The sequence below is a fragment of the Ixodes scapularis genome, unplaced genomic scaffold, assembly GCF_016920785.2.
Source record: "Ixodes scapularis isolate PalLabHiFi unplaced genomic scaffold, ASM1692078v2 PGA_scaffold0__279_contigs__length_252992795, whole genome shotgun sequence".
Classification (NCBI taxonomy): domain Eukaryota; kingdom Metazoa; phylum Arthropoda; class Arachnida; order Ixodida; family Ixodidae; genus Ixodes; species Ixodes scapularis.
The window spans coordinates 149817251-149832163 of record NW_024609835.1 but is presented as its reverse complement, the minus strand read 5'-3'; the positions used below and the strand labels follow the sequence as shown (position 1 = coordinate 149832163).

The 14913-nt window shown below is 44.6% G+C and overlaps 1 protein-coding gene across 2 annotated transcripts in view; it reads left to right on the top strand.

Moving 5' to 3' along the window:
* LOC8027006 (serine/threonine-protein kinase SIK2) overlaps nt 1–14913 on the top strand; it is a 70208-nt gene that overhangs the window by 48802 nt on the left and 6493 nt on the right. For both annotated transcript variants that reach the window (XM_029991974.4, XM_040221140.3), the window contains exons 7-8: nt 1361–1484; nt 7811–8025. In XM_029991974.4, the coding sequence (XP_029847834.2) occupies nt 1361–1484; nt 7811–8025 (339 nt within the window). The remainder of the gene's footprint in view (nt 1–1360; nt 1485–7810; nt 8026–14913) is intronic.

Sequence of the window (14913 nt, the reverse complement as noted above, 5' to 3'; positions counted from 1 at the left end):
CCGAAATGAGTCAAGCAGGACGGATAATACCCATAAATGATAATTGCCTGTTTGTATTTTGAACAACTGGCTATATTTTTCGTTCCAAACGGTGCACTCGAGCAAGCGCTCGAAGAGAAGCGAACGGGGAGAGCACGATGTGTAATGGGATATCCGGCGCAAACAAAAACAGAAAAAAAAAAAAAGATTCCCCGCATTTGTGACGTAGCAAGGCTGGCGTGGTTATGAGCTTTGCCCTGGTGGCGTTGTCAGCATTGTGGTGGTGTCAATAGCGTCAACACGTTACAACCGAGCCGTTCGAAGTACCCGTGGGGTGGCGAGCGTAAGGCTGGTTCAAAGAGCACATAGCTTCCACAGCACTGTCAGCTTAGGAGTGAACAGGGTGAGGAAAGCAACTTTTGTCCAAATTTTGAGCGACGGGCTAATCTTCTAGGGGGAGAATGGCTGTTTCCAGGTGCACAAACGAGGGTTTGATACAATGCGCGATTTATGAGTTGAGGAAAGCTATGAAGGAAAATGTTGAATTCCAAAGAGCTGTGCTTTGCCGGTGGAACTTGCTACGTCATGACTACGTAGCAAGTTCCCCAACATTGCTAGATTACGTCCCAAATAGGCTCCACATGCATCCACCAGGTGCACATTGAAAGATTATTTAATTAGTTTTAAAATTAGTTTTCTTGTGCCTTTCAACAAAAGACTGGTAACTTTGAGGTTATGCTGCAAAGTGCAACGCATTAAAGCTAAAAAATGAGCTCTGGAATTTCGTTTCTGTACACCTTTAAGTCCTACATAAATGTGGCATGAATCAACAAGGTTCCCCTACTTTTCCCCAAATTAGTGATTTTTGCTGCAAAGATTTGCGAGCTGCCATTCTGGCTGCTGTCTAAAATGTGCAGTCTCTCGTGTGGAAAGCTTGTTCAGCGCTTTAAGAGGTAATCTGCAGCTGTGTTTCTTTTGCTTCCAATGAGGTATCTGTATAAATTGATATATCTCGTAAATGATACCAATAATATTATAAATTAAACAGTTGCCATTAGCAGTAAACTAATAAGGTTTCATAATTCAGCTGGCTATTGAAACCAATATAGGTTGCTTGCTATCCTACTGATATCCCAGACAAATCAAAAATCATCAACAAAAAGAAAAAGAGAGAAATGGTTGTACTGTAGTTTTTACAGAAACTTCTGAAGACAACTGAACTGAACCGAGGAAAAACTTGTACAGCTTGAAGCACCATTCTCGTGTGGCCAGTGTTAGACGATGAAAAAGTGAAGCCTAGACTTAGCCACGAAGTGAGGATATTCGCGGACGATTGCGCAGATCGGCTGCTTATAGTGACTTCCTCTAATCTATGTTGCAGAGCCTCGGGGTGGTGCTGTACGTGCTGGTGTGCGGAGCCCTTCCCTTCGACGGCTGCAACCTGCAGGTGCTGAGGAGTCGAGTGCTCTCCGGCCGCTTTAGGATCCCGTTCTTCATGTCTACTGGTGAGCTGGCACACAAAAAGATGGGACTACTGTTGGGGGGCAAAGTATAGATTGATCTTGTGCGACATACCTCTTCCGGCTCGAAATTTTGCTGGATGTCGTGTCGATCAACTTTCGCCCTACATCTGTTTATGTGCGGAGGCAGTGTTTCAAGCTCACTCGAGTTTTTTTGCATCGTGATTGACTGCACCAGCCAGTGTAGTCAGGAACGGAAGAGGGCATCCGCCGGTGATTTTCATGCAAGCCAGTTTTTATTCGGGCCTAAAACGAGCGAGCAGTTGAGAAGTCGACCCATCAATGGCCGCATTAATAAATGCTGCTGGAGTGACTCCGAAAGGAAAAGGGGAGTAATGATCAGTTTTTGCGGCCACAAACGTGCCCCCGGTCGCACTTAGTAGGTCCTGTAGTCGACAGAGCTACTTGCCATGCTTGTCAATTCACCAACACCAAGAATGACGCCGATAACTAAGCATCTGCATGCAAACTAATGGGGAAAGTGACAGACGCTATTTATCTACGTGGCGGGATGTGGCTTCCCAGAAGTAAAAAGGCTTCCCGTGAAGCCACCATGTAGTATGGAAGGAGGTTTAATGAGAAGAAAATCTGAGGTCACGACATAAAAAATGTTGTAGAACTGCCTTAGTAGCCCAACTTGTGCGGTTTACCTCACTAAATGATGATGACCGGTGCCGATTTGAGTGGCTAGTTTTCCAGTCCGGCAGTGCTGTTGGTGGAAGTGTGTTCATGGTGTGTACACGGAGTGTTGGCCATAATGATCCCCTCTGACTGTGGAGAACTACAAGAAGATTAAAACACCACCTAACATTTGGGATGGCACGGGGACAGATAACTCAATGCATGAATGGGGGTATAGTACATCATAAAATTTTGTTCCATTAAAATATCCTTGCAGCTTTCCCTTTGGGGAAAGCTGCAAGGTTTGCAGAATGCACGTGCAGTGATGGAAGTGCTGCGCCATTTGTGCCAAATTGCAGCATGAACGAATGTCTGAACGAATGTCTGCCACACCTGCGCCGAGGTAGGCTTAAAGAAAGCAAAAAATATTTTAAAAAGGGGACACATTTTTATTGATAGTTGTATTGGTGGATATGCTGGTTTTTGCAGCCTGAATAAAATGGGCTAAATAAAATTCCGAGCGTAAAAGGGGGAGAAGAAAAAAGCGTTGTCCCAACTAAAGTGTTGTGCTATGATTAATTTTTCAACCACTTTTTGAATACCCATCGTAAATGGAACCTGCTCTGACCAGAGCCTTGCTTCTGAAAAGAAGGCTCTGTGTTTCCTTTGCACCCTATTTATTCTTATTACAAAAGCTAGACCTTTTTCGAGTACTCTCGTCCCCAGCCACCTGGTATGCAAATTTGGTATGGGCGACGATAAAATTATAGAATGTTTCAACTTGCAAATAGTCAAAAAATAAAGGAGTAACAAAATTAAAATGGGTCAACGGTTACGCTTATACCCTAACGTATTCTATTTGCATGGCGACGGCAAAACGGGTCCATATCACAAGAGCGAATGACATTTTAGCGAACGGCGACATTTGAGCGAATGGTCGTTTTAGCGAATAACGGGGGCGCGCGTTAACCCATCCGTCGCGCTACGCTTTACGCCGCTTCGCGGCGACAGTCTGCGGCAACTCATTACAAAAATGTGAACTCACTTGGCCCACCCGAAAACGCCGCTTCGCGGCGTCCGACTATTCGCTAAAGTGTCGTTCGATGAAACGTGGGTGTTCGCTAAAACGTCATTCGATCAAGTGAGTGCCTCCCCGGCAAAACAATGTTTCAACCATACTGGAAGTGACGATATTTCAGGATGGCGCCGCCGCTGTGAAATAGGTCTATAGATAAAGCCCTGCGCGGATAACAGTTTGATCATCCGCATCCGCAAACTTTGTATCTGCACGTGAGCCGTTTCCACAATGGTCTTAAATTATTGTATCCGCACCCAGTCCGCATCCGCATACCTTGTATCTGCATCCGAACCGCATCCACAAAATTCAAGACCGCATCTGAAATTAAGTTTCATTGAAGAAAAAAGTGCCTTGATGGTACCTTGTAAGCTGTCTGCTTATCTTTGTACAAAGAATATTTTGAGTCGTAATACGGTGAAAGCCATTTGATTTTAGTATTTTCTTTTATTGATTTTATTTCATAAGGAGGGTTTTTAATGTTTAAGTTTTATTTTATTTTTTTTAAATTAGTGGTAAACATTGGGGGCCCTTTGTTCCAAGGTGGTAATCGGGGAGAAGTCAGGTTTTTCAAGAAATTATTTTGAAATTCGTGTTTTTCAGTTCATATTTAGAAATAAATTGGCATAATTAACAATAAAGAGTACTATAATAAGTTTAAGTAAGCTGAATATTTTTTTGCAATTGAGTCATTAAAGTACACAAGACGGCGTCTAACAGAACTTGATCTGTTAGATTTTTTTATAAAGCGTCCTGTCTTAAATTTAATAATCTGCATGAGTGGCATCTTTATCCCCATCTCTAGACCTGTCCAGTTCTTGGACATATCTGAATTGAGAAAACATTCTCTCAACATTGCAGCTTCTCTACAATGCTTTTTTTTTAAAGCACAGCTCTTAGGCGCGTGACCTGAGTGGTGTCACCGTCGGCGTAACTGCCCCGCTAAATTTAGCGGGAAATTGGATTGGTGTTGAGGTCACATGACGTCAATTTTCCCGCTAAATCTAGCAAAGAAACTAAATTTGTTCATGGGTGATGTGACACGAAGTCATGTGACATCATTTTCCCCGCTAAATTTAGCGGGGAAATTGAATTGGTGTTAAGGTCACATGACGTCAATTGGGAAACTTAACCCGCTAAATTTAGCGGGGAAATTTTCGCAAAATTTAGAGGGAAATTTAGTGTGGAAATTTAATGGGAGGAGGAGAAGGAGGAAGACACAGAGAAGGAGGAGGGGCATACCCCCCCTTCCGTACCTTCCCCCCTTCTCCTCAAGAGCTGCGCTTTAGCTTCACATTACAAGAATTTGTAAACGTTCTTGATTTTTTTTTTTTTTTTCATTAAAAATGGTTAAGGAGAAGGGCAAAGGGTAATTCGCAATGGACATAAAAAGGACAGTTTGGGTCTTAATCTATCGCTTCAGTTCAGTGAAGTCAACAGGATCTAGGATTGTAGGGTCTAAAGCTAGCTTATGTGTTCCTACCAACTTTCTGTTATGCACAAAATATTTTTAGAGCAAAGTAATTTGAGAACTGGGGGAATTCATTTTCTAAACTTGGGTAGAAATCGAGTTTAACTCGATTTTCACAGGACACGTTCGGTGTGTAAATGTCAAGAAATATTGGGATTTACCCGAAAACAAAGGACCCCAAATTTGTAAGTAAACATGATTCTAGAGGCACTTTGTGTCTCTGGAAAGGTGATCGCAGTTATGAGATCATCCTGGGAGTTTTCGACACTCAACCAGAAGATGCAATCCAATAAAAAAAAATTGATTTTTTTTTTTGTTTTGTAACATTTGTTTTAAGTAGACACATAATTTCAAACCACGAAAACTTATAAACGATTGAATAATCATATTATGTCATTTTATTTAGGTCAAAAAAAAAAAAGGTGAGTGGAAAGGCTGTTGCTCACCACAGCGAAGTACTCATACTGTATTTACTCGAGAAATAGCCACACTATTTATGAACAAGGCCCTTATGTCTGCTTACCCGCAGAACACATATACAGCCAATCATCGCATTGTGCATAAATAAGATAGCGAATAACTAAATTGAGAACACGATTCTCCATACAGATGCACTCTTCACAGATGGTATCTTCGCACGAAGATGTGTCTCTGTCCTGTAAACCGCTGGAATCATGCTGCCGATCGCAATGATTAGGAAGCCGCATGCTTCTCGGAAAAGCGAACGCTCAGGTTTTCTTCATAAACAGTGTGGCTATTACTCGAGTAAATACGGTATATGCGTGGTAACACATCTGTACACCGCTAAGAAAATATCTCAATATTCAATAATGCAATACCTCTTATTGGTTTCAGTTTTAAACATGAACCCTCAACTGCATTAGCTGCTACTTGCCAACTGTCGAGAAAAAATATGCACGCCCACGCCACATTTCATTTGTCGAGGAGACAGGCTTACTTTCTTGCGGCTTGTACAGTAGATTCTCATGAATTCAAGCTCCAGGGAGCCACAGATTTTGTTTCAATTATCAGAATTTATCTAAATAGTATGCAAAATAAAATCATGATTTGCGATATGAATGGCTACGGATACAGAGTGGATATTTGATAATTTCCTCTACATAGGCCTACTGATCATAAGTAGGTATGCCACACACACATGAAACATTTGTGAAATGCAGGGGTGGGCACAGGTATTTCCTGAGGGGGGGGTCAGGTGTTGGTCAGCGTATCATATGTTTAAGAACACCCCCTATTTGCACTCCCTAAATTTTTGCACATGCAGAATTCAAGGGGGGTCAGGACATCCCGACCCCCCCATCTGAATCTGCCGCAGGTGAAATGTATGACATAACTTTAATTATCCCTCAAAAATGTTGTTTATTGTGGGCTGTTTAGACAGCACAGGACAAGTTAAAACAAAATTAAGTTTGTTCATCACGCCAAGAAGTTGTCTAATGTGAACAGGGGACACATGAGAGATGAAAACTGGCACCGTACGGCAGTTTTCATGGCAACTTGCATGGACACTGTGACGTGGTTGATGCCATATTGGCACATAACAGCATTCGCACAAGTTGCTATGGAAATTTTCGCATGGTGCCCATTTTCATGACCCGTGTGCCCTTGGGGGGTGTCAGTGTCCCACACTGACATCCCCCCAAAAAGTTTGTTTCATTTTTTGCCAGGCGGTTCATTATGGTGTCAAAATACTACCCAAAAAATATTTTTGTACAGCGTCCCATATATTTTCAATAAAGTAAAAAAACGCAACTGCTCGAAACTGGAACTGTACTGGAAACATATTTGCGGATTTTAGAAGCCACAAAAAATTGGTATCATATTTTATTTCTATTTTTAATATTGAGTGTCTGCCTTCAATAACCCACAACGTTGATTATGTTTGGTGGTTGTGTTTAAACCATAAAAAACGGCATTTGACCACGTAGAAGAGAGTGTGCACAACTCAAACCGGCCAGTTCTTCATTGGCAGTTTTCGGACAAAGAGAAAACGTATTCGAAGCCGCAAATTGTGTTCTGGGTATTTGGGCTCTCGTATGTCATGTATACAAATAAAAACCTTGGCGAGCATAACTACCCTCTCAGTGTCCCTTTAAGCCCCGTTGAGTGCACTTCTTACCAAGCACCGGTGCACCGTGGAGAAGCAACATCCGCAGAAGCAAGCTATGTGGGTGTTGCTTCTCTGCAGTGCACCAGTGCTCGGAAAGAAGCGCACTCAAAGGGGTCGCGAGAACAAAAAGTGTGAGTTACTCGAAAACATTGCTCGAATTGAGCAACTTATGAATACATTAAAAGCATAGCGGGAAAACCAAAATTTTGAAATTTGTTTGAATTAACGAGAGGTATGAAATATCCGAGTTCTAACTATTGCAAGCCTACTGTATGTTCTTGGTTTTCTTTGCCCGAAGAATTTTTGCTAGTCTTTTCCTTCCAACCAAGAACATGCTTTCCTGGGAGGATTGGTTTCCTTGCACTCTTTACATTTTCTAGGGGCAGCATTTTAGGCGAGATATAGTACGATCTAAAGCGATCTTTGGTGAGGATTATATCTTTTTTGGCATTAAAAACAATTTTCTCCCCGATTTTCACCTTTTTTCTGCGAGAGTAATTTGTTTCCGCAAAGCATTTGATGATGCACTCATAGCATCATTCCTTTATTCACTCTACGCTCTGCAATCGCACATGTTTACGGGCCAACTTGGTGAAAATGTAGGTCCGGACCCGCGGATATCCGCCTCCGATCCTGCACCTGTAGCCCCCTAGCATCCGCAACTGATCGGCAATCCGCCAAATCTGATTCATATTTACCCGCATCCGACAATTGACTGCGGACATCCGCAGATGATCCGTGGGTAATCTGCGAATACGCAGGGCTTTAGGTATAGGTAATGTGCTCCAGTATCAAAGAAGAACCCTCAATTATTGTCATAGATAAACTCATTTAGCGATGCAATTACTTTTTCATTTTCGAGCAGTGTGCTAACAGATGCTGGCATCTGCTCAAAAAGCATCAGTGGCTGCTCCAAACCAATATTTTGCCTGCTACAGAAGGTCAAATGCCGCATTCATTGCTAAATGTGCCACCTCTCATACATCATCTCGACGGTGCTGCCGTTTGCACAGATTGTGAGCACCTGATCCGCAAGATGCTGGTGCTGGAGCCCAGCAAGCGGCTGACGGTGGAGCAGGTGAAGCGGCACCGGTGGCTGCAGCCGGGGCTGCCCCGCAGTCTGGCCACCCCGCCCCAGGACCGTCAGGCCGCCCGCAAGGGAGACCTTAACGACCAGGTGCTGCGCCTCATGCACAGCCTTGGCATCGACCCGGCCAGGACTAAGGAGGTGGGCACGTGCAGCTGGGGGGCTAAAGGCGGGAGCAGAACTCGGCAGGTCGTAAGCGCTGACGTCGGTAATCCCGAGAGAAAGAATGAGAAAAAGAGCGACAGAAAGGTGGAGAAAGACAGCAAACAATAGGTTAAGCATGCTGGTTTTGCCGCCACAAGTTGAATCTGTTCCAGTGCTTGTCAACTTTGTTTATTTTCGTACAATGCACGATGCCGGTGTGTTTTTACAAAATAAAGCTAAAAGCACTGGACACAGTGCGTGCGAGTGATGCTTTCCTGCTTGTTTGTGTATGTTGGAGCATCGCCAGCAATACAATCCCATCAGGGCCACTGACGTCTGCATCTGTGCCCCGCCATTCAGAGGTGGTTGAAATGTGTGGGAGTTTTCCTCTAGATTGTTATACGAACTCTGTGCAGGCAGCTCGACACCCCTCTCTCATGTGTACTGGCATTCTGTGTCTGCAGTCAGCTACGCCAGTGAAGCTCCTCGTCTAGGCAGTTTCAGTGCTCATTCCCGACCAGGAGTTCTCAAACTCCTTTATTTTGAGGAACGCCTATCTGCCTCGAATGACGGCCTAGGCACCCTTTCCCTTTTGGGCGTTGTTACATTTGACCTGTGCAGGGGTTGACAGACTTTGTTAACAATAATGCATGCAGGAGGGTGTCTTCAGCTCATAGGCTTATGCCAATGCATGACTCCGACATGGAGAAATAGTGCTTGAACTGGGAAAGCACTTTACTTGAGATAGGAACGGTCCAGAGAATCTGGCTGCCCAGGGAACCTTGGCGGGCACTGTGGGGATCACTTGGTTTCCCGAGAACCCAGTTTAAGAACCCATCTCCAGTTTAGACGGCACCAGCATCTGGCGTTCAAACGCGTTTGAACAGTGAATAAAGACAAAGGCTTTGCGTCTACCCACTGAACATTCTAGTTGGAGCTTGGCGCTCTGGCATCTGCACGCGCTTCCACCTCCTCTTTCTCCCTGTCAGTTTCTCGCCGTATAGACTCGAGGCCACGTATGTTTGTGTCTATGCCTCTGTGACATTTTTTTGTGCATTTATCTCCGAAGCTTCTAGAATGTGTACTTAAACTTTTTCAAATGCATCTTCCTGAAGAAGGTACCACCACCTCAGTATTTTACCTTTTCATCCACGTATAAATTTGTTTAAATATACCGGGGAAGTGCCCACCCCACTTTCACCGAAAACTGAATTAATCTAGACATGGGCGCAGGGACGCCGGAAGTATATCGTGAGTGGGGGGGCTAAAGCCTTGTTCCTTTTTGTCGTTTTTTGTATGATGTACTATTTTTTTTTTTTTTTTTTACTAAAAAGAATTTAAATATTACGATCTGAGTTTCGTTTGAGAGAAAACACTATCCTAGCGGGTCCGTTTTTGTTCCTTTCACTAGGTCCTGTGCGGTTTCTATTTTCTGCATGAGAAAACAATTTTCTTACGCAGTGCTCCTAATTGCTAAATACTGTATATCATCAAGAAGGAACTGTACATTACTCATGATGAGCTAAGAAGAACTGCGGAATATCTTACCTTGAGAATCTCCGCTTCCTAAGCATGTACGCTTTGGGGCTGAAAGGAAGAAGCTGGTGATCTTCTTTGGATGGCCAGACATTGTATGTAATGCTGGAGTCGAAGAGACACTGACTGACGCTGACTGCATACGCCTCTGACGGGTTGGACCCTCCCGATGTCGTTGGGAGGGTAGGATCAGCCCCGATGATCTTGAGCTTGGTGGCGGGCACGTTGTTGAATGGTGCTCTGACTCGCTGCTTCTCGTAAACTTCAACGTTTATCTAAACGCATTCAACTTGGACGACCACCTCTCTGGTTCCGAGTCTAAGACGAACTCCGCTAATTTCATTTCTCGCTTTTCGCATCACAACTCTAACTTTCCCTCGCTCTCGAAGGAAGAGCCAATAATTTCAAACCTGAAGATCATCACGTGCTCTCGACCGGACCAGTCGCCGGCAAGGACATCTTGAGACCTTCCTAAACGAAAACAACCGTCAAAGCTCGTCAAATATGACAGAAAGCCAGTGTTGCCAGGTCTACTGATTTATCAGTAGATCTACTGATTTCGTTCCGGGTCTACTGATTCACTGAAAAACAAGAAAATCTACTGACTTTTTTTTAGTAAACATATTAAAAATTTATTATATGGCCCCTTCAGTTCCCAGTGTCGCCCATCAAAGGAAACTCATAATGTCCCAGAATTAAAAACGAAGCACTGGCTAGATGGCCCAGAAGCCCGTCCTATTCGAGTGACGTAGCCGTATATTCATCTATCTATTCACCCAGAGCAGGTTCGGCAGGTTGGGCAGGTTCGACGGTGACATCCGGGCCAGAGCCATATATGGAGAGCGTTTGGCTAGCCTATGATCTTGCCGTAACGTCCCCCTCCCGAGTGAGCCAATCAGCCCGCGGCGCAGAGCGAGAGGTGTTTGCGCATGCGCCTGAACTCTCGGCTGCTCCTATACAATCTACTAGAATAGCTTCGAGTTGAGCGGAGAGAGCCGCAATTTTCATGCATTCGTTCGGCGGAATGCATGGGATCGACATCCAAATTTCAGTTATTTTCTTTTATTTCGCAGGCTGTGGCAAGAAAATGATATAATCCTATTCCTCGGTGGCTTAAAAAGCTAACGAATGAAGTTTCTCCACGTTTGAACGTAAACTTTGGGTCAGGCGAAAAAGAAATAAGCCCGTAGCAGACGACGCGTAGCCTCAACAGTGCTCCGGACCAACAGCGTTGCTTCAAAAACCTTCCACAGCCCAGTAAGGAAAGATGGCAGCATGCAGAGGACTTCCATTGGACATGTTCGCGCGCACTGGCCGGAGCGTCTTCTTTCGGTTTCGTTTCAATAATAGCGACAGGTGAACGTCGCACTGTCGCTTTCATCTGTGATCCCAAAAGTGCCTCAGTCTCGATTTCAAAGAATAATCCTCGAAAGAGTCAATAATGACTAAAACAAAAACATTTATGGAGCCATTTTCATTTGTCCTTCATATAAAGTTACTCGAGAACTGGTCTTGTTTTTTTTTCATTTTTATTTGTGTTTATTACCATGTTATTTGTTACTCTATACTATTTCTTCGAAATGTGTATTAATGGAGATAGCAAAACATGGCAAAACACATATTTCGTGGAATCTACTGATTTTTGTGCAAATATACTGACTTTTTGGGGATCAATCTGCTGACTTTTTTTTTTTTTCTCCATCTGGCAACACTGCAGAAAGCGTCCGGTCCGAGGCGACAATCTGGCGCCACACATGTCTCGTCGCGGTATCCCCCACTAGGGAGCCTTTATGTGCGCTTTGCTAGGGTGATGCCACCCTTTGTAATACCACTCGCCGACAAACCAGCAGCTATTTTGTTCCTCGGTGATAATCCGTGGCGCTTATAACCCTCCCGGAAACAAGCACCTTATCTCAGAAGTTCGGAGCAGCGTTGTGGAACCCACGGAGGGAAGATTAGCATTTTCCCCCTCGGATAGGATTACCGATGGACACAAAGGCCACTTTCCGGCGCACGGGGAAACAATGAGAGAAACAAAATGGCGGTGGAAGAGGGTGTGGGAAAGGGAAACAGGCAGTTGGCATCACTCTATGCGAAGCGCACATGAAGGCACTCTATCCCCCACACTACGACAACAGCAACACCAACAAAACTATAATCCCCGGGCTCTAGAGGCCCCCATACTAAGCCCCAGTTGGCCCCCGCGCGCCACTCCCCGGCCTTGCCACGGGCAGATCGGGTCCAGCTTGCTCTAAACCCTCGTAGCCGCCGTGCTGATGGACGACGGACATTGGATTAAAAAAAAAAAAAAAAGCGCGCTCCCGGAACTAATTGTTCTTGTCTAAAATCTCTACGTGCGACAAGACTGTGCCTTGCTGCTCCGTGGCTTGCACCTAACATGGACGCACGTGATGCCTTCGTGACGAGCGCCTGGCTGCCGTTATATCCCCGAACTATTCTTATGAGGGCAAGGGGGCTGAGCCCCCCCATAAGAATACTTGGGGGGGCTCTGGCCCCCCCTGCCCCCCCTCTTCCGGCGTCCCTGCATGGGCGCTTGTCCGTTCCAATCGGTAAAAACCAAGATGGCGGTCAAAAGGGAGCTTTGAAGGCAGGGTGAACAGAATCAGAGAAAGCACATTTATTTTCACATTATAAATGATGGGGGGACACTAGTACCTATTCACCGTCACTTAACCCAGAAAATGACTCTTTTGAGTCAGTGCAGAATAGACCCTGTAATTAAAAGAGTGGCGTTTATCGCATGGAAAGGCAACTAGCCCCTGATACCATCTTGAAGGATACCGCTTCACTCATGCTAGTCTGCTTATGTTGCAATGTTGCAATAGTAATCACAATATGTTAGCATTTTGTCGTGTAAAGTCAGATGGAGAGTGGTTTGGATGCTCGAAGTAGTGAAGCAGCTGTATTTGTCTCGTTCTGCAATGATGTCCAGACTAAAAGTCAGCCACGATCGGGTTGGCGACTGCCCGTTTGACATGGCGAGGTCCGTTTGATGCAGAGATTTGCAAGTGAGCCTGAAACACTACAAATAGAGTTACTATTGTTGCTCGATAGAACTGTGCAGATATCAGTTTTGAATACAGCTTTTTTTGTGCGGAAAGTAGCGTTCATATCGTATTGACTCGAGTAATAGCTGAGGCTGTTTATGAACAAAACCTGTGGGTCTGCTTTCCTGCGGAGCATGGGGATAGTGAATTAGCGCGATCGACAGAAGAATGGCAGTGATATACCATACAGAGATAACGTCTTCACGCAAAAAGCTATTTTGCTCAGATAGAATTTTTATGAAGAATCGTGTCCTTGATTGGCTGTATGTGTATTCTGCAGAAAAGTTGACGAAAGGGCCTTGTTCATAAGAAATGCGGCTACTACTCAAGCAACTACAGTAGTCACAGAAGATAGGTAAAAATATGGCCTCGCATGCATGTCTGGCAAGTTTAAACTGCCGATTAATTACATCGTTTATACTGCTAAGTACAATTCAGAGTGATGTTATCACAGTATTTTTGTAGTTAATATGTGTACCAATTGTTTTCCAAAGATTGGTCGTTTCAGCAACTACATTCAACAAGGCGCGGGGAAACTATTCGGCGACAGACACGAATCATTAAGCGATATATTAAAATTAATTTTGTGCAACAGATTTTAAGGTAGGTAATTCATTCGTCTGTGTCCAAATGTTGGTCTGTGGCAGAACTTAAAAACGTGTCAGTGAGAATTGCGATATAATCCAATTTGGCTTTTACATAGCAGTCTACACAGATAATGCACTATCGCCATCTGAGCAAAGAAATGGAACACTGCTTTCGCAAAACTGCTTCTAGACACGAAGCCTAGCTGCTTTGTGTGCTGTCTGCAACCTGTTGGCAAGTTTGGCAGTTGGAGGACTTGCGAGCTCAGCAACCAGAAATTGGTGGGCCCGTAGTCACCAGACTGCCGACAACTGTGCACTGCATGTTGCATAAGCTCGCGACTGATCAGGAATAGGTTCTAGAATGACAGGATGATGCAACAGCAAGCCTTTCAACCCTCTTAGCCACAAACACTCACTAATCTTTCATAACCAGGTGGCTGCAAGCGTATCGCCAAAACACATAGAGAGCATTCCAGGAACTAATCCACTCTCACTTTTTAACAAATTAATGATATCACTCAGTCTCTTATTCTTACTCCGAGCAGAAAAAGAAAGAATTTCTTGGTGTGGGGGGGGTGTTAAAGGGGCGATGCAACAATTTTAACTCCAGTTTTAAATTTTTACATTGTTTATTTTACCAAAAGGAACGGAGAAAGCAATTCCGCGATTTCGTTGCCTAGTAGCAAGTAAAGGAACGGGAATATTTCGTGATTTGCAGCCACGGGGTGGCGGCCTTGGGGAACTATGGCATGATGCACAATGGGTGTAACAAAAATGAGTTGACAAGATGTGCCATGTGCTCAATCTAATGCTATATTTCATAAATATTGTCGTTTCAACATGAGTAAATGCATCAAAAACATCATATCATCGACGAAGTTGTACTATATTCAGTTTTAGTGGTGCCATCTTCCCGAGGTGAAAAAAACTATTCCTGCCTTGAGCCTCACCACATTGTGCTAGTACTGCGTAAGTCTAACTTTCTTGCGAAAAGGCAAGCTCCTTGCTCCCTCCCCGCCCCCCTTCCTCCCCATCTCCACATCGCTCAGACCAACCCTTAAGCTCGCCATGTGAATCACAAGCAGAGGCCGCACACACTGGAGGCTCTTAAAAAGAACCCAACCAGATCCTTTTATCCCCATTGCGCATCACTGCACTTGTGACTCGAAGACGGTGTGGTGTACGAGTTGGGAGTGATTTGGAGGCGCCCAAAACATCAGGTGTTTGACATTCTTTAATGCGAAAGCATTAACTATCCCATGGAGCGGAGCCGGTGGCATCTGTAACCGCAAAAAAACATGAAAGAAATGCCCTTTCCGCCATTGGCTAAGCAAAGCGGCTCCTAAGATAGCCATTGCCGGCCACTTCACGAGAGCGTGCGCTCGGCTGCCGCTCTCGTGGCAGGCATTGCCAGAGGGAGAAAGGATGGGCTGCGGCCGCTTCACAAGAGCGCGTGCTCAGCCGCTGGCCGCAACCTCAGCAGTAGCAAAATGATGCCGTTTACGCCAGTACACACCGCAGACGAACTAAGGGAGCGGAAGAACGGCGTTCATGCTTTTTTTGCATTCACAATTCATAGAAAGTGCTTAGGTGTCCTCAGAATTTTCTTTTTCTATAAACCTAACGTCTGTAGGCAATTTTTTTTTTCCAGTTCTTTAACCCAGATGTGACAGGGAACAACTAGCACAATTATT